This window comes from Emys orbicularis, chromosome 16 (assembly GCF_028017835.1).
Source record: "Emys orbicularis isolate rEmyOrb1 chromosome 16, rEmyOrb1.hap1, whole genome shotgun sequence".
In the NCBI taxonomy this organism is placed as follows: domain Eukaryota; kingdom Metazoa; phylum Chordata; order Testudines; family Emydidae; genus Emys; species Emys orbicularis.
In genome coordinates, this window is record NC_088698.1 from 33,753,981 (window position 1) to 33,774,880 (window position 20,900).

At 42.7% G+C, this 20,900-nt stretch overlaps 1 protein-coding gene across 1 annotated transcript in view; it reads right to left on the reverse strand.

Annotated features, from left to right (window-relative positions):
- Nucleotides 1-20,094, reverse strand: part of KREMEN1 (kringle containing transmembrane protein 1) — a 63,699-nt gene extending 43,605 nt beyond the window's left edge. Inside the window, exons 1-2 of the mRNA XM_065417885.1 lie at nt 20,016-20,094; nt 7,121-7,283 (exon numbers count right to left, since the gene is read on the reverse strand). Of these exons, the coding sequence (XP_065273957.1) occupies nt 7,121-7,283; nt 20,016-20,094 (242 nt within the window). The remainder of the gene's footprint in view (nt 1-7,120; nt 7,284-20,015) is intronic.
- Between the last annotated feature and the right edge of the window lie 806 nt (nt 20,095-20,900).

Here is a 20,900-nt window from a genome sequence, read left to right on the forward strand (position 1 = left end):
GCAGAGGCAATAAAGTCATTGTTGTTTCAAAATCATGCATTCTTTATTAATTCCTCACACAAATAGGGGGATAACTGCCAAGGTAACCCGGGAGGGGTGGGGGAGGAGGGAAGGACAAGGCCACACTGCACTTCAAAACTTATTGAATGCCAGCCTTCTGTTGCTTGGGCAGTCCTCTGGGGTGGAGTGGTTGGATGCCTGGAGGGCCCCCCCGGCGTTCTTGGGCGTCTGGGTGAGGAGGCTATGGAACTTGGGGAGGACGGTGGGTGGTTACACAGGGGCTGCAGTGGCGGTCTGTGCTCCTGCTGCCTTTCCTGCAGCTGAACCATACACCGGAGCATATCAGTTTGATCCTCCAGTAGCCTCAGCATTGCATCCTGCCTCCTCTCCTCTTGCTCCCGCCACCTCTCCTCTTGCTCGTCCCTCCTGTCCTCGCATTTGTTTTCTGCTTTCCTGGACTCTGCCATTGTTTGCCTCCACACATTCTGCTGAGCTCTTTCAGTGCGGGAGCACTGCATGAGCTCAGAGAACATTTCATCGCGATTCCTTTTTTTTTTTTTTACTACTTATCTGCGCTAGCCTCTGGGACGGAGAAGATAGGGGGAGCATTGAAACATTTGCAGCTGCAGGAGGAAAAAAAGGGAGAGTATTCTTTAAAAAGACGCATTTTAGAGAACAATGGGTAGACTCTTTCACAGTGAACCAAGCTGTTAACATTACATAGCACATGTGCTTTCGGTACAAGGTCACATTTTGCCTCTTATATTGAGGATCTGCCTGTTTTCGGAGGGGCTTCGATTTTTGGGTTAACGTGCAGCACAAACCCAATTCTCTGGGATGATCACTTCACCCCTCCCCCCCACCGCTTGGCTAACAGCAGGGATGATTTCTTTTCAGCCACAGGCACACAGCCCAGCAGGAATGGCCACCTCTGAATGTCCCCTTAATAAAATTCCCCTATTTCAACCAGGTGACCATGAATGATATCACTCTCCTGAGGATAACACAGAGAGATAAAGAACCGATGTTGCTTGAATGCATTCCAGTAGCTGTACTGGCCGCGAATGCATCCCAAGTCTTCAGGGCAAATTAATCATTAAACACGCTTGCTTTTAAACCATGTATTATATTTACAAAGGTACACTCACCAGAGGTGCCTTCTCTGCCTTCAAAGTTTGGGAGCCCGCCTTGGGAGGGTTGGGAGGGTGTTGGCTCCAGGGTGATAAACAGTTCCTGGCTGTCGGGGAGAACAGTTTCTCCGCTTGCCTGCTGTGTGCTACCCTCCTCCTCCTCATCTTCCTCATCCACAAAATCCTCATCCCTGTTGCGTGAGACTCCCCCCTTGCAGGAGTCCATGAACAGGGGTGGGGTAGTGGTAGGGCACCCTCTAGAATTGCATGCAGCTCATCATAGAAGCGGTATGTCTGGGGGTCTGACCCAGAGCAGCCGTTTGCCTCTTTGTTTTTTCGGTAGGCTTGCCTGAGCTCCTTAAGTTTCACGCGGCACTGCTGCAGGTCCCTATTATAGCCTCTGTCCTTCATGCCCTTGGAGATTTTTTTCAAATATTTTGGCATTTCGTCTTTTAGAACGGAGTTCTGATAGCACGGATTTGTCTCCCACACAGCGATCAGATCCAGTACCTCCGGTCGGTCCATGCTGTAGCTCTTTTGCAATTCTGGGACTCCATGGTCACCTCTGCTGATGAGCTCTGCACGGTCACCTGTGCTGATCAGCTTGCCACGCTGGCCAAACAGGAAATGAAATTCAAAAGTTCGCGGGGCTTTTCCTGTCTACCTGGCTAGTGCATCTGAGTTGAGAGTGCTATCCAGAGCAGTCACAATGGAGCACTCTAGGATAGCTCCCGGAGGCCAATACTATTGAATTGCGTCCACACTACCCCAAATTCGACCCGGCGATGTCGATTTCAGCGCTAATCCCCTCATCGGGGAGGAGTACAGAAATCGATTTTAAGAACCCTTTAAGTCAACAAAAATGGCTTCGTCGTGTAGACGGGTGCAGGGTTAAATTGATCTAACGCTGCTAAATTCGACCTAAACTCGTAGTGTAGACCAGGGCATAGTTTCTGATTGTTTCTGTTATATTTCATGGCATACAGAGAAATTAGATAAAAACATAAATGACACCTGCTGGAAGGATGCAACATAGAGTGAGAGAGAGAGGCTGCTTCCTAAAATTGAGTCACAACTCACCAATGCAAACTCACTACCATACCATACTTCATTACACAGCCCCCTAGCATATAAGTGAGACCAAAGAGCCCACCCCCTTTTAAAATGATAGCCTACAATTCCAACAATATACCAACCCTTTGCACTGCAGATTTTTCAATAACCTCTCACCCTTTCTGGCTGTGTAGTAATCTGAGAAGTTGCCTCTCGCCCTGTCATGGAGAGGACTACGAGGATGCCACATGGAGTTTCTGGTGAATACTCAAAGCCTTTAGAGGCCACGCCCCCTGATAGTACACTAGTCTGACATTAGTGAGCTTGAAGGTACCTATGTTTAAGGGGTTTCTGGACTGTTTTGGGGACAGAACATCCAGGTTTTTATGGAGTCTTTTTGTTATTTCTTCCCCCCCCCATTCTTGTGAGATGCTGAGGTGATATAAAAATGAGTAAATGCATAATGTAACAATAATGCTTTCCACTTCAACAGTGCTTCTCTCAGAAGTGGTCAGAACACTTCACAGGTAACAGATGACTTGCATTTAAGAGGTTTAGAAGAGTTGGCCATAGAGTTCTCTGAACCATTAATGTTGATTTTCCACAACTCTTGGAACATAGAGAAGTTCCAGAAGACTGGAAGAAAGCTAATGTTGTGCCAATATTTTAAAAAGGCAAACAAAATGAGATTACCAGTTTGGTTGATAAAGGTAATAGTGTTGCTGCAACATACTAAGACTTCTGCAAGGCATTTGACTTGGTACTGCACAACTTTCTGATTAAAATCTAGAACGATACAAAATCAACAGTATACATTAAAAGGATTAAAAAGCTGGCTAACTGATAGGTCTCAAAATGTAATTGTAAACATGGAATCATCATTTAGCAGGTATGTTTCTAGTGAGGTCCTGAATAGATCAGTTCTTGACGCTATGATATGCTTTTTAACATTTTTATCAATGACCTGGAAGAAAGCATAAAATTATCACTGATAAAATTTGCAGATGACAAAGAAATTGGGGGAATGATAATGATGAGAACAGGTCCCTGATAAAGAGCAATCTGCATCACTTATTAAACTGGGTGAAAACAAATATGTGTGTTTTAATATGGCTAAATTTAAATGTATATATCTAGGAACAAAGGATGTAGGCCAAACTTACAGGGTGGGGGATTCTATCACAGGACATAGTGATGCTGAAAAAGATTTGAGGATAACCAGCTAAACAGGAGCTCCCAGTGCAATGATGGGGCTGAGACGGTAACGTGATTCTTGAATGTATAAACGGGAATCTCAAGTAGGAGTAAGGAGGTTATATTACCTCTGTATTGGGCACTGGTATTACTGCTACTGGAATACTGTGTGTAGTTATGGTGTCCACCATTCTAGAAGGATGCAGAAAAATTGAAGAGTTCAAAGAAGACCCATGAGAATAACTGAAGGATTAGCAAACCTGCATTATAGGATAGACTCAAGGAGCTCAATCTATTTAGTTTAAGAAAGAGGAGGTGAAGGGATAAACTTGATTACAGTCTATAAGTACCTATATGGGGAACAAATATTTAATAATGGGCTCTTCTCTCTAGCAGAAAAAGGTATAACACAGTCCAACAGCTGGAAGTTGAAGCTAGACAAATTCAGATGTGAAATAAGGCACACATTTTTAACAGTGAGGGTAATTAGCCAATAGAAGGATTTACCGAGGGTGTGGTGGATTCTCCATCACTGGCCATTTTAAAATCAAGACAGGATGTTTTTTAAAGATATGCTCTAGTTCAAACAGGAATTAATTCAGTGAAGTCTATGGCCTGTATTATACAGTTGGTTAGAGTAGAAGATCACAGTCGTCCCGTCTGGGCTTGTAATCTATGAAACAAGTACTCATGGCAGCACAAAAAAGACCTACCTCGTGGTGCTACCTCTGCCCTAGACAAAGGTATTGGATGTGAGTGTGGCTACCGCCCCTCCCCAGTCTCTATTGGGAATCTCCAACCACAACCCATTGAGCTTTCACATAAATCCATGATATTAGGAATGGGAGTATTTCTTCAATCTTTACTTATCTCTGCTATGTGTGTCACCATTTCTCTTATCTGTGCCTTTCTATCCTCCGCTTCCCACTGCCCCATTCCACCCTTCTCCTTTCCCATCACTCAGTCTGATTCTTCTCCCCACACCTTTTCTCTTTCCCCTAGGTCTAATCCACTCCTTGTCCACCCACATCCCTATTCAACATAAAATTATTGAAATTGTTTTCATTTTGTATTAATTTTTTTTGTTCGAAGACACATACACAACCTCAAGTAATGCCACTATCCTGTATTCATAACCCTGTTCATGTGCCTTCTCCCTATGTTTTTTGTTCCCTTGTCACAACTTGGTCTTATTAAAATTATAAGCTCTTTCAGAGAGCGAACTGTCTTTCTATTTGTCTGTGTAGTGCCCAAAAGTGTGCTGGGTGCTACAAAATAGTAAATAATAATGAATTAAGCCTCACCAATCTAAATAGCAGATATGAGATAGGTAAGAAAGATATAGGTAACTTCCCCCACCACTGAAATGCAATCACTACTGGGGGGATGGAATGCAGCAGACACATATAATGGCTATTTAGAAAAGGGATTGACTTGAAGTTAGCAGAATGTAATTACCCAAGGTGAAATTTGGTGAGGACATTGGGACTAACAGCCCCCACAACTTTCAAGTAGCCAAGCTCTTGGCTTTACATCTTACCTCTAAGATCCCTAACATCATGCAGGGAATTGTCTCAGTACTGATCAGTATTAAAAGCATTGAAAATCTTAAAAAACAAACAAACAAAATCTCAACAACTATGGCGTCACAAATAAAAAGAATATCTTTTGCTTTTAAGAAGCCAAAAACAAACATACCAAATCCCTAGCCAAGAGTCTCATTTTAAACACCAGCTCTATAGCTCACATACTAAATTAATGAGTGAGGACCACAGACTTTGGACCTTAGTCATTTTTGGAAAAAATGTTTTACATTCACTGAGCATCCAGCTGTCTCAAATAGTCTAAAAATATTTTTTTTCTCTTTCAGTCAACTGGCCCTGCTCCACTGGTAAGTCCCTGAAACCAGGCGTCAGAAGGTGTTTCAGGATTGTGTTGACGGGGAAGCTTTTGTATAGCTGTTTGCTCTACTATATAGTACATTGGGTGTAGTGCAGCCGGAATGCCATTTCAGCACTTTTGCAAGATCATACTGTACGGAGGATGCCATTTTGCCAGAGGTGAAAGTAAGACCGTCCGGTCCGGTATGGCGTACCGGCAAGAGCTGGTACACCGGGCCGGACCAGACCGGCTTCCCCAGGCTGGCGCTTTAAAGGGCCTGGGGCTCCCTGCAGTGGCTGGAGCCCCAGGCCCTTTAAATTGCCTCCCGAGCCCCGGGGCTCCGGCAGCCGGGCTGGGGCGGTGATTTAAAGGGCCCGGGGCTCCTGCCGCTGCGGGGAGCCCCAGGCCCTTTAAAGTGCCACCCCCCGAGCCCTGCTGCCGCTACACCGGGACTCAGGCAGCCGGGCTCAGGCGGCACTTTAAAGGGCCTGGGGCTTCTGCTGCTGCGGGGAGCCCTTTAAAGTGCCACCGGAGCCCTGCCGCCTACCCTGGGGCTCAGGCAACGGGGCTCGGGCAGTGCTTTAAAGGGCCTGGGGCTCCCCCTGGCCCTTTAAAGAACCCCCCTAGTCCTGCCGCCGCTACCCCAGGGCTCAGGCAGCCGGGCTCGGGCAGCGATTTAAAGGGCTCGGAGCTCCGCTGCGGTAGTGGTGGCCAGAGCCCTGGGGCTCCCAGCTGCCTCTGCAGCTGGTAGCTCCGGGGGTGATTTAAAGGCCCCGGGGCTCCCAGCCGCAGCCGGAGTGGGGCTTTTAAATCTGATTTAAAGGCCCTGCCTCTTCCGGTTGAGGCCACGACTCTTCTGGTTGAGGCCACGCCCCCGCTCAGGACTCCGGCGTACCGGTAAGTCCTCTAAGTTACTTTCACCCCTGCATTTTGCACTACAAACTGACTTTCTCCGTGACCTCACACCCACTGTGTGTGTGTGGTCACACCATTCCAGCAGTACTGGTACTTGCACATTTCAGACTACACCATTCTTAGCTTATCTATAGATATCAAAGGCACTTAATATGGCCCCTATTACCATAGTCTCAGAGTGCCTCGCAGTCTTTACTGTATTTATCCTCCACCCCCACCCCTGTGAGGGAGGGCAGTGCTATTAACCCCCTTTTAGAGATAGGAAACTGAGGCATACATGCACAAAGTAACTTGCCCAAGGGCACTCAGGAAATCTGTGGAAGAGCAGGAAATTGAATGTGGGTCTCCTGAACCCCAGACCAGCACTCTAAATACTGGACTTTAGATTTTAAAATGAAATTTAATCACAATTCTAATTCATTGAGAATGATTTAGTTTTCATAAACACAAGGGACTGAGGCATCGTGTCTAAGGGATCCAGGCATAAAGAGAACCAGGAGTGATGTTCAAACCATCCACCCCATGCTCTTTACGCCGGACATGAAGCAAGCTCTATTATTTTAGACACCTTTCTGAAGAGATGGCCAATCATTCTCTCTTATACCAGACTGTAGTTGGTTTGTGATGTGGACTGAAGAGCTATGCTGACATGCATCTTTACGCTAAAGCTGCTTGCACTTTCATGCTGAGGCCAGGGTAAAGGGAACAGAATCATAGAAGATTAGGTTTGGAAGAGACCTCAGGAGGTCATCTACTCCAACCCCCCTGCTCAAAGCAGCACCAACCCCAACAATTCTGATGGCCGGATCTAAACATGTCTGTTTAATTGCCATTACTTTGACAGTCAGGGCACCCACCATTGTATTCCATCAGCTTTTAAGTTTTATGTCAAAGGGCTAAAGAAACATTGGGCGTACAACGTTGGTAGCACTGAGACCACTCCTTACCTGCAGTAGTTGTGCTCTCCGAGCCCTCCCTCTCCATTGGGGTATTTCAGGGTATTGTAAGGATGCTGAAAAGTCTCATTCCAAAAGAGACAAGGTCTCCCCGCATGCAAGGAGGTTTGGTTCTGAGTGCCCCGATAGTCCGCCCCATTTGCTGTGTAACATTCTATAAAATGGAGAGAGAGAGCATGTATGTCATTTTCTGCAAAGGTTTGCCCCATTTTTCTTTTAATTAAACCTTTCTTGCATCAGTTCAGGCTGTTAAAGACACTGTCCAAGATGTAAGTGTTCCTTTGAGTTAAATTTAGCTTGATTGGCTTTCATATTAATGACAAGTACTTTTACTAAATATTCTATACACTATGCATTAGTATTCTCTGATGGATCCTGAAACCAAACTACACTTGTTAATTAAATGACCAGGCTACATTTTGTGATGTACTCTTGTTTTGTAAATGAATTTAAACCCTTACTTGATAATTTTTGCAAAATGTGTGAAATTCAGTGATGCTATGAGGCTCCCACTTATCTGTTCACATTACTGAGTTTTGATTGCATTTTGACTAAATTGATTAGTTTTTTTTTTTTTTAAAAATCCTTAATCGCTGTGTGAGTGAAAAAGATTCTGTGGGGCCAGGGAAAGTGCCACAGAGGATGCTGGAGGCTGGGCTGAGCATTAGCAGGGAATTGGGATGGGTGGCAGTGTGGAGGATGGGCAGCAGGAGGGAACAAGAGGCAGGCTGCCAGCAAATGTTGATATCATTTCAAGGATCCCTTTGTACAGTTTTGTTGGTTAAATATAACGTATCATTACAAAGCTTATAATCTACTGAGTGTCGTCATCCAATTTGTATAAATGTATCATTCTTGTATCTGAAACTAGAAATATGAAATATAACTCTGAGGTCCTATTGTAATTATGCAAAGTGTGGGCCATTAATGGTGGTTTGGAATCTTGATGGCTCCCATCAACTAGGACAATTGGTTGTAAATGGCTCCGTTTACTTGCAAGCCTTCCAGTGAGTCAGGCCAGGAAGAATGAAGGTTTGGGGTCTCACAGTACATGTGACCATGTCACCTGGGACTGGAATCCATCTTAAACCTGGTGCTTTTCCATTTAGAAGGAGGGGTGGGGATCCAGAGAGACAAAAGATTCCCACTTTTTGCCAAAGCTATATAAGGGAGTGGAACAGAACAAAGGGGCTGCAGTCATGAGAAATCCTCTAGCTACCACCTGAGCTGGAACAAGGACTGTACCAGGGGAAAGGATTGGGCCCAGACTAGAAAGGAGTCTAGTCTGTGAAAGAAGCTTATGGGAACATCTCTGAGGGTGAGATTTATCTGTAATCAGTTTCTTAATGTATTAGGCTTAGACTTGCATGTTTTTGTTTTATTTTGCTTGGTAACTTACTTTGTTCTGTCTGTTATTACTTGGAACCACTTAAATCCTCCTTTTTATATTTAATAAAATCACTTTTGCTTATAAATTAACTCAAAGTAATTAATACCTGGGGGAGCAAACAGCTGTGCATATCTCTCTATCAGTGTTATGGGGCAGATAATTTATGAGTTTAACCTGTATAAGCTTTATACGGAGTAAAACGGATTTATTTGGGGTTTGGATTCCATTGGAAGCTGGGTGTCTGGGTGCTAGAGACAGGAGCACTTCTTAAGCTGTTTTCAGTTAAGTCTGAAGCTTTGGGGTGCGTGGTTCAGACCATGGGTCTGTGTTGGAGCAGACTGGTGTGTCTGGCTCAAAAAGGCAGGGTTCTGGAGGCCGACCTGGCAGAGAAAATGGGCTCAGAGGTAGTCTCAGCACATCAGGTGACAGTCCCAAGGGGGTTTCTGTGACCGAACCCATCACAAGCATTTTGGATTACTTAGTCTCCAATCATATGCTTTCCAGGCCTCTAGTCATTTTCACTGCCCCTCTCTGGCTTCCTCCTTTTGAGAGATGGAGCAACCAGAACTGTACATTGAATTCAATGTGATGTATTACAGCATTTGATATTCCCAGAGAAAAACTATGTTAAGAGTATATATCAGTAACCAAAACTGAAGAATTAAAAACCCAGGAAATTCAGAGTTAAATATAAAAGTAATCCAAACATGTCAAAGTTTTGGAGGAAGTTCTGAGGTCTGTGCTACACAGGATGTCAGACTAGATGATCAAAGTGGCCCCTTCCGACCTTGGAATCTATGAAAAGTATGGAAATGTCATGGAAAAATATGGACAGTTGCCCTCAGGGAAGATGTTGGCCCCTATGCTGTGAGGAGGCAGAAACACTCAGTCGTATGAAGAGCTTTCTCAAAATGTCCTCCAGCTGAACGGAGTTGGGGCTTCTCTCCCACTGAGAATAATGGGAGATGGCAGACATATTAAAAGAAGGCAGCTCTTTATAGAATCTTCTGTAATAGACTATTCTTCAGCCTCTGGTGAAGAGGAACTTAAGCTATGAAGAGTAATGGAGAAACCTGAACAATAATCCTAAAACAAATTCTTCAGATCTAGCTGATGCATAAGATTTTAGTGCATTTTAGCTATACAGGAAGTTTGAAGAGTCTGTAATACTGTATTCTGTTACTGAGATCATTAAGGGTGGAAAAACACCCTCTGACACTGCATGTTAAATATCTTAATGGATCCATGTTTAATTATTCTTAATTCCTAAACTAATTAACAGCTTTACTTGTTAGCTCTCAGAAAAGTCATTTTATACTTAGAGTACATGCTGTAATTTCAGGGGATGATAAACTATATACACCTCTACCCCGATATAACGCGACACAATATAACACGAATTCGGATATAACGCGGTAAAGCAGCGCTCCAGGGGGGCGGGGCTACGCACTCCGGCGGATCAAAGCAAGTTCGATATAACAGTTTCACCTATAACGCAGTAAAAAATTTTGGCTCCCGAGGACAGCGTTATATCGGGGTAGAGGTGTATTTCATACATAACAAAGAAGTGAATCCCCAGATTAGGTACAAATCTTAATTGAGTCTTAAATATGGAACCACAACTAGTGCCTTCATTATAATGGCCTTTTAATACTTTCAGCATTATTTTGTCTCTGATTCCTTATGCAGACTGACACTTTATTTCCTTTTCTCATTGTCACTGCACACTGAAGAGGGGTTTTCATTGTCTTATGGCAGCTCCCTGCTCAGCTTGCTGGTTTCTGTGAATCCCTTGTTTAAGTGCCCTGCTCTCCCTATATATTGTATAGAGCCTGTCGGTGGCTAACTCAGGGTTGTGAATTCCACCAGGTAGCAGGGCACCTACAAGTTTGGCAACTGCCAGACTTCAGGTCCAAGTAACTTATCATTTGATTTAGACAATCCTTTTCAAGCTTGTATTGGTACAAATTAAAAGCAATGGAAAAAGTTAATCAGGCATTTCATAGCCTTCAACAAAATTTGATTTGGTTTCAGTTCCAGAAATGGGCAAAAATTGTCATTTCCCCAAACTAGTTTACATGTCCCTTTGTGGACAGCAGGAGACAAACACCTCCTCTAAGATCAGAGTGGTTATCAGTCCAAAATATCATCTGCTCAGCACATTTTAGGTTACCTGAATATTTCAGTGTTGCAGGTGAACCTTTTGGATACACCTAAAAATGCAAATCAGGTTTTTCCATCATTCAAACAAGCCACAAAGATTTGTATAATCATGTGAAATAGATTTAAGGTCACCAGAATGTTGCCTTCTCCTCAATTCCCCCTTCCATCTTACTGATAACTTTTCCATATAATCTTAGAGAAGGATAATGAGATAAATTTGACAGAAAAGAGAGAGGAAAAATGCAGAGCCAAAAACGACTGACAAAATAATATAGAAGCAAGTTGAATAATGGCAGTTACCAGGAATAATGTGCACTCCCCCAGTAAAGGTCTTTCCTGCAATTTAGTGCTTTAACTTTTTTTTAATCAGAAGGTACATTAGCCGAAGACTGCTCAGAAATTAAAGGAATGCTGCACTATTAGCACTATCTGACTATAAACTGACACAAAGATTAAACTAAAGATAAATACCAGCCTGTCATAGATTTGCTAAAACTGCCTCACATTTTAACTCACATTATTAGCTACCTTTCATTTTAACATTTTCCCATCTCAATCTGTATTAGTTCTCCCCTGGCTTTAAATTCCATTGCATCAGAATTTGCAGGACATCCTCTTACAGGGGAGGGAGAGTCAGAACTGTCACCATCCCTCCAAGCTATTATAGCTGCAGCAAGATATTATCCAAATAATGTGAGCCTATGCCCTTGAGAGCTGTGACAGATTCTCTGCTTTTGTTTCACACTAAAAAGAGATTTGGGGCAATTTCATAGAAAATCTGCAGTTTGGTACAACTCAAGGTCTTCATTAGCATCTAGATGATGAATGCTACAGGCAGGAAAACTGCATGCAGTAAACATACAGATTAGTCCAGCAAAATTTAAGTTACAAATTTAATAAAATTTAGCAATTTTTTACCAAGTTAAAATAATGGGACACACATTTTGTTGCACAGCAGAGACTTTCTAAAATAAGACAGTTTAATTTTTGCTAGTGAAAAACTCTATTTTTGCCATAGCAATATTGTACAGATTTTTCAAACAAATCTTATTTTAACATTTTTAATCAAAGCCCCAATCTTGCAAAAAACCCAAACCAAACTAAAACGAAAAACTTAGTTACATACTGTACTTAACTTTATTAAATGTAACTAGAGAGACAAGATGGGTGAGGTAATACCTTTTATTGGACTTCACCCACTTTGTGTCTAATATCCCAGCCTGACACAGCTACAATTTAACTGTAAGTAGCCATATTAAAGATCAATAGGACTATTCACAATGTATTAATTTAGCCATAGGTGTAAATGTTTATAGGATTGGGGCTTTAATGGAAACAGGGCTTTTCATTGCATTTCCCAGTATTTTGGATTGTTTTGTGCAGCTCTGACCACTAATGAATCTGTAGGACTTAGTCAGTAATAGCGCCTGAGTCATTATGTCTGTAAATTATTTAAAATTTGATGGACAATATGCTGTTTATTTAGAACCATTGTGCAGATATGACTTGCGTTAATCATTTTCCAATATTTTATTGAATTTTCTAACAACAGTCTTGGGAGGTGTTACTTCATAATTCTGAAAAAATCAATATAATTTGTCAAATTGATTCAAAACCAAAAACTTCTCAATAATGCTATTACATTTTTTTAAAACTACTTATGATCAAAAGGTATTTCTAATTTTCCATAATAAATATATTAATTTTAACCATTAAAAACTCCAAAGCAGAAAACTCCACGCTTAAAGATGCAGAATGCACCTATGAATTATCATTCACAAAAATATTTTTTGGATAAATAAAATATCAAATTTGAAGTGAGTCAACAAATGTTTAACTAAACTCTATATTAATAAAAACAGTTTAATACAGGTTGCTAAAAAATTGGAAAACTGATATATAAAGTGGGACAACACTCTTGTTCAGGGGTAGGCAACCTATGGCACGCGTGCCAAAGGCGGCACACGAGCTGATTTTCAGTGGCACTCACACTGCCCGGGTCCTGGCCACTGGTCTGGGGGCTCTGCATTTTAATATCTCAGCTGCCATGATGAGCATGACATTAGCCCTAATGGCTTCACTCTGTATCTAGTATTCAGAATACAGATAGAGACGTGAAAGTTCCCCCATGTCATGCATGGACCATTGTCTTCCACAGTTTGTTTGATGCACACCGTCCCCATAACAGGAAGTGACTGTTTTGATGGTCTGCTCTCTAAAGCCAAAAGAGCCTGAGAAATTCCAGAGAGCATCACTCTACTGATGGACTGGTAGAAATATACTACAGCCCTTTTAGTTCTCCACCATTGTGACAGCGGTGCCTAAAAAGGTGGTTTTGTCAAGTCAGTATGGTTTACAGATGGCCTGCAAAAAGTGAAAGGAGAGGGGAGGTGAATCAATGCCATTGGCAGAAGTCCTCGGATTAATCTGATCATTTCCACCATAAAGAATTCTCAATAGTGCATCATGGCTGTGTAGGCAGCAAAGAAATTATTTTCCCTCTAGTCTGCACAGCAGACCTGTTCCAGGCAGTTGACGGCTTGGTGGATCTGGTCTGCTTCTTCTCAGTTAGAGAGCTGTGTTTTTCTCATTGTAAAGAGCTTTTGTTACTTTGAGGACAAAAATTACTGAGACTGCGAACTAATTAGCAACAGAGAAATGGCTTGAAGGGACTAATGTTCATTCTGTTTGAATTTCAGCCAGTCTTGCTCCCTGAGGTTTTGGAGAACTTAAGTTTGCTTTGTGTCAAAACCTGTGAATTGGAGCCATGTCCTTTGTGGCTGTTGAAGGCCAGCAGAGAAGTAATGAACTTTTTGTGGTGGACAATTGTCAGTGCCTCTCTTAAAAAGAAAGAAAGAAAGACAGAAAGAGGGCAGAATGCCCACCATCCTTAAGGAAGACATTGTTGGCTCCTGCTTAAGAAATCATTGCTTGACTTCTATCAAAGTGTCAGTTTTTGGAGAAAGTTCATTGAGAAGGCTGTGGCAAATCAACTCTGGAAATTTCTGTAGTCCTCATATTTCCTGGATCCTTGTCTGCTAGGTTTCAGGCCTAGGTTTGAAGTTGAAACTGCACTGGTTGCAGAGCATCATCTATGGGTGGATGAGAATAACGTGTCAATGCTGATAATATTAGATCCATCAGCTGTCTTTTGATACCTTTGCCCATGGTATTTTATTGGGGTGTATACAGTCACTATTAGGTATGGATGGAATTACTTGAGTGGTTCTGATCATTCACAGCTGGAAGATCTGTTCAATGTGTATATGAAACTTCTAGGCAAGTCAGTGAAAAAACACGGGTGAAGTGTGCAGTGTACTGATAGCACTCAGCTCTGTTTTCATCATATCCAACCATCCTAGTACAGTGGAACAAGCAACCTGCTTTATATTTACGAAGTCTGAGAGTGGATAAGGGTAAGCTGGTTAAGGCTTAATCCAGATAAGCTAAAAAGGTATTGGTAGGTCAGGAGGGGAAAAATCAAAAGAGAGTGTAGTGATAGCTGTACCTCATGTAGGGAGAGAGTGCCTGCTTTATGTGATTCAGGTTCAAAATTAAGAGTTTTATTAGAGCCAGAGCTGCTTTTGGAAGATCAAATAGCAGCTGAAGCCAGTAAAAGTTTTTTCCATATGTCTTCGATTAGACATGTGTGACCTTTCTTCTCCGATGTGGGGACCTTACTACCAATATCCAGGCCTCTGTCACCCTGGGTCTAGATGGCTGCCCTGTGCTCCACATGGGATTACTCATTAGGACCACTTGGAAACTTAAGGTAGCAAAGAATGTAGCTGCCTGCCCATTGCAAAGTGTGTGACACAGAGAGCATATAGCAGTGATATTCCAAGAGCAGCATTGGTTCTCAATAAGTTTCTGGGTGGAGTTCAAGGTATTGGTTTTAATTTAAATCCACCTGGTGCAAGACCCCATTACCTAGGATAGTGTTTCTCTCCCCATCCCACACTACCACTTCTTAGATCAGTGGAGGCACTTGAGCTAGAGCCCCTTCTATATAAGGGAGAGGGAGCAGTAAACAGGGTGCTTTATTTGAAGACATTCCTAACTGTCGAACTTGTGTCTCTCCCTTATCAACAAATGTGAGATTTTGTAAACCTTATGAGCATGCTGCAACATTTATCGTTAAATAAATACCTGCAAGAATGGATGTCAAGGCTCATGGATGGAAGGGCTGAAGGTTGCAGAATGAACTAAGTCAAGTCTTAGAGTGAAATAGGGAAGAGTGTGTCTAGTTTTTGTGGGACACTTAATTAGAAAATTTAGAATTGGAAACTTGCTGATTCAAAGTATTTTACTGAAAAGTGTTCAAATTTATAGTGTTTTGTTTTAATTTGAGGAAGGTACCAAGAATTCTGGATTGATGCCAGATAATTTATTCTAAAAAAACAGGGTGTGTAGAGAATAGCTCCAGCCAAGTTTATTGGTTTTTAACATCAGCCAGTCAGCAATGGTTATGGTATAGAGGGCAGTAAGAGAGAGAGAGAGAGTGAGTGAGTAAGGAAGCTGATATCTCCATCTTAGATTTCAGTACAATAGTAGTGCAATGTCTATATAACATTAGCCTGTAAGAGCCCCCATGGGGCAAGGACAGAGCATGTAGGATCCTACATTTCCCACAGATGAATTGACAGTTTTGGTGGTGGTTTGTTCTTATTAAAATTGTTCAGTAAAGTTTGTGAAGGGAATAACACAGGGACAGCAGCTTTCTAAAAGCAGGAAGTGAGATCCTGGAGCCAATTTACATTCTAGAGGGACTGGTCTGGCAACTGGTGGCCAGATACTTAGTGCAGATTTAGTGCTTGGACTCCTTCGGCATGTGCACGTGTGTATATGTACGTGGCAGCTAAAGCCTCCTGCTGAACAGGATGAGAGGGTACTGTATATCACTCTTGCAAACATCACAGCAAGCAGGGCATCTCCCAGAGACTTTGAAAAAGTTCCTTTTAAGTTACCCACCACTCAAACTAAACTGTTTCTAAACTGCAATTTGGAACTTGAGCAATCCTCCTTAAATGAAAAGAGCTTTATCTAGGTGCAGATGGCAACAGTTACAGGCATTAACCAGATGTTGCAGTCTCTAATTTGATTGAAAGGATATAATTAAACAACAAACATTTAATGAAACAGTAAAATAATGGAGAGAAGGACTGAAACCATTTAACTGATGCCAAGACATCCCAATAGTAATAGAGGTTGGGGCCCAGGAATTGAAGGGCCAGAACACCAACTTTCCTTCCTGAGAGGAGAGCCTGGTTGTTGCCTTGTGAATAGGGAACAGGGGTTTTGTTATTGTAGATTTCCACTGTATTTTATGTGGGAACACTGATTAAAACCAGAAGATGCTTCAGGAGATCAAACAGACAAATATGGCTTCTGTGGTCATTATTAAAAAGATTTTTACCAGACCAATAATTTTCTTTGAAGATTCAGTTTTATAGATTGAATACCAGCAGGTCATTTGCATATTATGAGTGGATTGGTTAAAAGTTTTGCATTGCATATTGTGTTATGATACAGGCAAACTAGCCTATGAGCACAGGAGGCATTTTAGATGTTAAAATTAAAAATTAAAGTATTTTGCAAACATTGTTTTTTAATCTATAATGCATAAAAAGTGCTGTAGCAGCTCTGGTTTTGCACCTCTTGGCTGATGTTCAACCTCAAGGTGATAGATTCATTCAGATGTGCTTTGTGATTCTTTGGACTAGAAGTAGGGGAGATATCACTTTGACACAGAACACATCTTTAGGTAAAGTTGAGTAATCTCTTTGCTGCTTTTTAACATAGCATTGTTTTCAAATATAGTTCCACTGTCCAAGTGTGGTGGAAAACCAGGAAACTCGACCCCTTGGAAATTGTGCCAGTAACATGTAGATTTTTATTTACCTGCCCCTTGCGCTGATGTACAAGTGTGCTGTGCTGAAGTATCTTCGTTGAATACTTCGCCATCTCTCAAGGTGGTTAGAAATGCTGTATTGAGTCTAAACAGAGTATTTCCCCATTCACTGCAGGGATGAAAGGCTGTGAGAGAAGGAGTAAGAAAATAAGGCAAAAAAGATCAGGAGATTCAAGTGGGAGGAAAACTGGAAGCTGCCAATTCCAGCATTGTTAAGTGGAGTGGGACTAGAGAAAGGAAAAATAGGCCAAATCTGGCAACAGGAAGGGCAGAAATGATAGCATCCTTATAAATCATATAGACCTAAGATGGAGAAATTGAAAATGAATATTAAAAATACAGATGCAAGAGGCCACATTCCATTTGGCATTAACAGGCTTTCATACTGAATATAAGGGGGAAGTGAATAAGTCCTGAGTCCTCTGGCCTTGGGATATTAAACTGCAATAAATGCAGCTCTTCCCTTGACATTAAGTAGCATGAGTTCACTCATCCCAATTTCAAATTCAATTTGTGAATTTTGGTTGTGAATCATTGTGGTTGGATTCAAATTTTAATCTTATTGGATTAAACGTTTGTCTTAGAAGAGACTGTGTAGAGCAGAGAAGGGAAGAAAAATAATAAATTAAAATAAACAGCACTAAATTAAAAAAGCAATTGTTACTGCACTGACAGTTGTCACATGAAGTATTTCATATCATGAAATTCCCAAAGTGAAGGTTTCTCCCACATCATCAGCTCAGCCATGATGCATATGCTCTGTATTCTATAGTTTTGTATTTATTGCAGTGATGTATGAAAATTTATATTTAACAAAGAAAAGAAATATAAATTAGCAAAAATGTGCCATACGCCAACTTACAAACATAAATGTTTCTCCTGCAGTGTAATTTCATGACTTTGAAGTACTATACTCCTAACCCTAATTGTTCTTACAGGCCCTAGTTTGTCACATTTAATTTCTCTGGGATTTAATGTTAAAAATAAAAACCAAGAGGTGCAGTTTAAAAACTCCGCAGACTTTGCTGGTGCAGCAGGTTCTGAAGGTCCTTGCTGGAGAGTTAATATACTTGCCAAGCTGCCAAAGTGTTGTAATCTCCTTTGTCAGAACCTAAGCAACTTGCTGTGCTTAAAAGATCCATCACCCTTTGCTATGAATCCTCTCAAGTTTACAGTAACCTCCTGCTTCAGCAGCGAGAGTGTACATGTCTATAACTAAATAGTTGCCCACTTAACTACCTACTCTTGCATGTGTGCCTATCCATCTTTAAAGTCTCTAGTGAATGAAGCCAGATGTTGGGCAGACGTGTCAAGGTGTGTGTGGGAATAGAATCCTCCCCCCGGGCCATGAAGTAACTGTCTACTGGCTCACATGCAATCCTCCTGTAGGAAGAAGTTCTGACATAATATGGATCTTCTGATCCCAATTCCCCTCAGGGAGTTTGAATGAAGTAGCACTCCACGCCACTCAGGGATGAAACACCTGCTTTGTGCACCAATGATTCCACAGCCAAAGGGCACTCAGGCTAGATTTCCCCCCTCTGTGCAGCTGTCAGCCCATCCCATATTTTCAATGATCTATGATTGTTATTTGGAAACATACGTGCTCACATTCTGCTCCTTGGAAGTCAAAAATATCAACTGCAGGTAGAGGCCAAGTCTGCACAAATTTCAGCCTAAAAACTGATTGCGGGGGGGGGGGGGGGGTGAAGTTGCATGCAAATAAAAACAGGGGACTGTCATGGAAACTATTTTGTAACCTTAACTCTAGCAGTCATCTTTGCATCAAAGCAAAGTCTTTGCTGGTTAGATGAGTTCACAGCTAAAGTAAATAAGCCAATTTCTCCACTCAGTTTAAGGGCAGCAAGTGTGAGTGTAGAATTCATCCCATTATCTGCTGTGTGTGACATCAGTTAGTTCCTGTAGAGATGATTTTATGCCAGCACAAACAGTATAATGATCTCAGGTGGGGAATAAGAACCAGGAATGATTATAAAAAGAAAATGAAACACTGCAGCAAAATGACCTTTAAGCAGAAAATTCATCATGTACCCAGTAGCTCTGACAGTTGTCAGTAACAGGAAGCTAATAGCCTGCATGCCCTATTGCCTTTGAGGAACAGGTCTCTCTCATGTTAACAAGACACTGGCAAAATGGGGCTTGAGGCGACACCTCACTCTGTCTGTGCAGCAGGACCCAGACTGTAAGAAAAAAATGTGGCACTAATTATTTCTCGAAACAAACATTTCTCCCTCTGCCCACAGGCAGGCTTTCCCAACCAACCCAAATAAGAGGGGAGTCTGGTAAAAGCATCCATAACTCCCCAGCCTCACATAATCAGCTATAACGCCTTCCTCAATTCAAGCACACCTGTAAAGAAGTTATATAGTGACATAAGTGTAGGCATGTAACCTGAAGGGAAGCCCAGGGCATACATAGCCTTCTCGATGGAGAATCCCACAAAACATCCACAGGCTGAGGTGATGGGATCTTGTAGCTGGAGACCTTTGGGAGCTGGAAAAATGCTTGCTTACCACTTGACCGTCATAAGCAAGGAGCTTTTAAGGTATTTAAAACATTTACACTTCACTTATTGATGTCAATGAAATTACAAATGTTTTGGCTAATTCTTAGAGTAACGATAAAGAACTAATTAGTAAATGCTGAGGCTATAGCGATGTCAGGACGGTGGGTGGGATAAGAACCTGAACACAACAAAGCATTTACAGAAACAGCAGATTCAACCATCACTCTTCAGGAAGAGGAATGCCTGATACCTCCCAAAGGCTGGCTCTGCTGGTCTGACACAGCCCTAGATTAATGTCATTTGTCTCATTTCCTACGGATTAGCTGCTACTACCACTCAGCGTGTTCCTCATTCCCTACAGATACCCCTAGCTGTGCGGAGTTGGGAGCAGACTCATGTTGCATTCGTTTGCTCACTTAACATTTCTTCAGCCTCAGAGCCAAATGCAGCACTTTCAGTATCTCTCATTTCTGTTTCTCTCTCTGTATATACACCACACAAACTCTCCTGTCTCGGACCGATTCTTTACATAATGCCCACACTCAATGCAAGAGGGTTTGCAATCTGCCAAGTGCAGCGAATAGCCATGAAAAAATACCTCCCAGCTGCAAACAAATTAGTCCGAGCTATGTATGAAGTCTGCGGGGGCGGGGGGCAATAGCTCCGGGACCCTGGAGCTGAGCGCATCCCGGGTGCAGGTACAGCGCGACCCGGCCCAAAGGGGCAAAGTCGCCCTCCGGAGCCGCTGGGTGAGCTAGAACAGCCAGCCAGGTCCAGCTTTACAACAGCGACCTTTCCCGAGCCGCCGCGTGAAAGAGCCCGGTCCCTCGGCTACTCCCAGTCCGTGCGGGACATTCCGGGCGCAGCCCCCAGGGCGCTGCCAAATGCCACTCACCGGAATAGAGCCGCTCAAAGCAGAAAGTCAGCGCCAGTCCCGACAGGGCGAGTGCCACGGTGGCTGCGGGACACTCCATGGGCGAGGGCAGGCAGCAGGTCCCGGCTCAGCTCCTTCATCCAGCGCAGCAGGGAACGGAGCCTCCTGCCTCGGGTGCTTCTGTGCAGGGGACTGGGGTCCAGGGAAGGGGAAATGCAGCGATAGCAGAGACACCCTACAGCATCTGCTCTGCAACTGCAGCCCCCGGCAGAGCGAGTGGCAGAGCGAGGGATCCAATTACGGGCCATGTGACAGGAAAGAACAGAAAACCAGTACCCCAACCTGCTGCAGCTCCTTGGCCCAGCCTGATCCTCCTTATTTTTTCCCGTTCGGAAACAAGCTGGAAGCTGGGACTCGAATTCCCTAAGGACATAAGGAAGGTTTCACAGAGATGGACATAATTTCTAGCTCAGAAAAGCCTCCTCTCCTTTCCCATTAGCGCAACAGGGAGCTTCTGTCGCCCCTTTTCAGTGTTAAAAATTCTAAATTAATCATTTACCGTATTCCACAAATCTTCCTTCTCTTACCTCTCTTTATCCTCCCCGCTCTGGTTCGGTTTTATTGGGCAATTCACTAAAGTTAGAAATGCACAGCCATCAAATCCATCAGATTAGCTGAACGTCCTCGTTGTTTCTTTGAAACCCGATACTTCTCTGCGTTCCAGCTGTCAGCGATACCTGAGCTCCTGTGTTTGCTCCCTCGAGCCAAGTGAAATTTCAGTTGAGTTCAGAGAGAGTTTGACACAAAGCACATGGTATTTTCCCACAAGATGATGGGAATAAGTACAGACAAAGCCTCTTTTTCTTGACAAAAATTCAGCTGCTTAACTCCATATAATTAAAACAT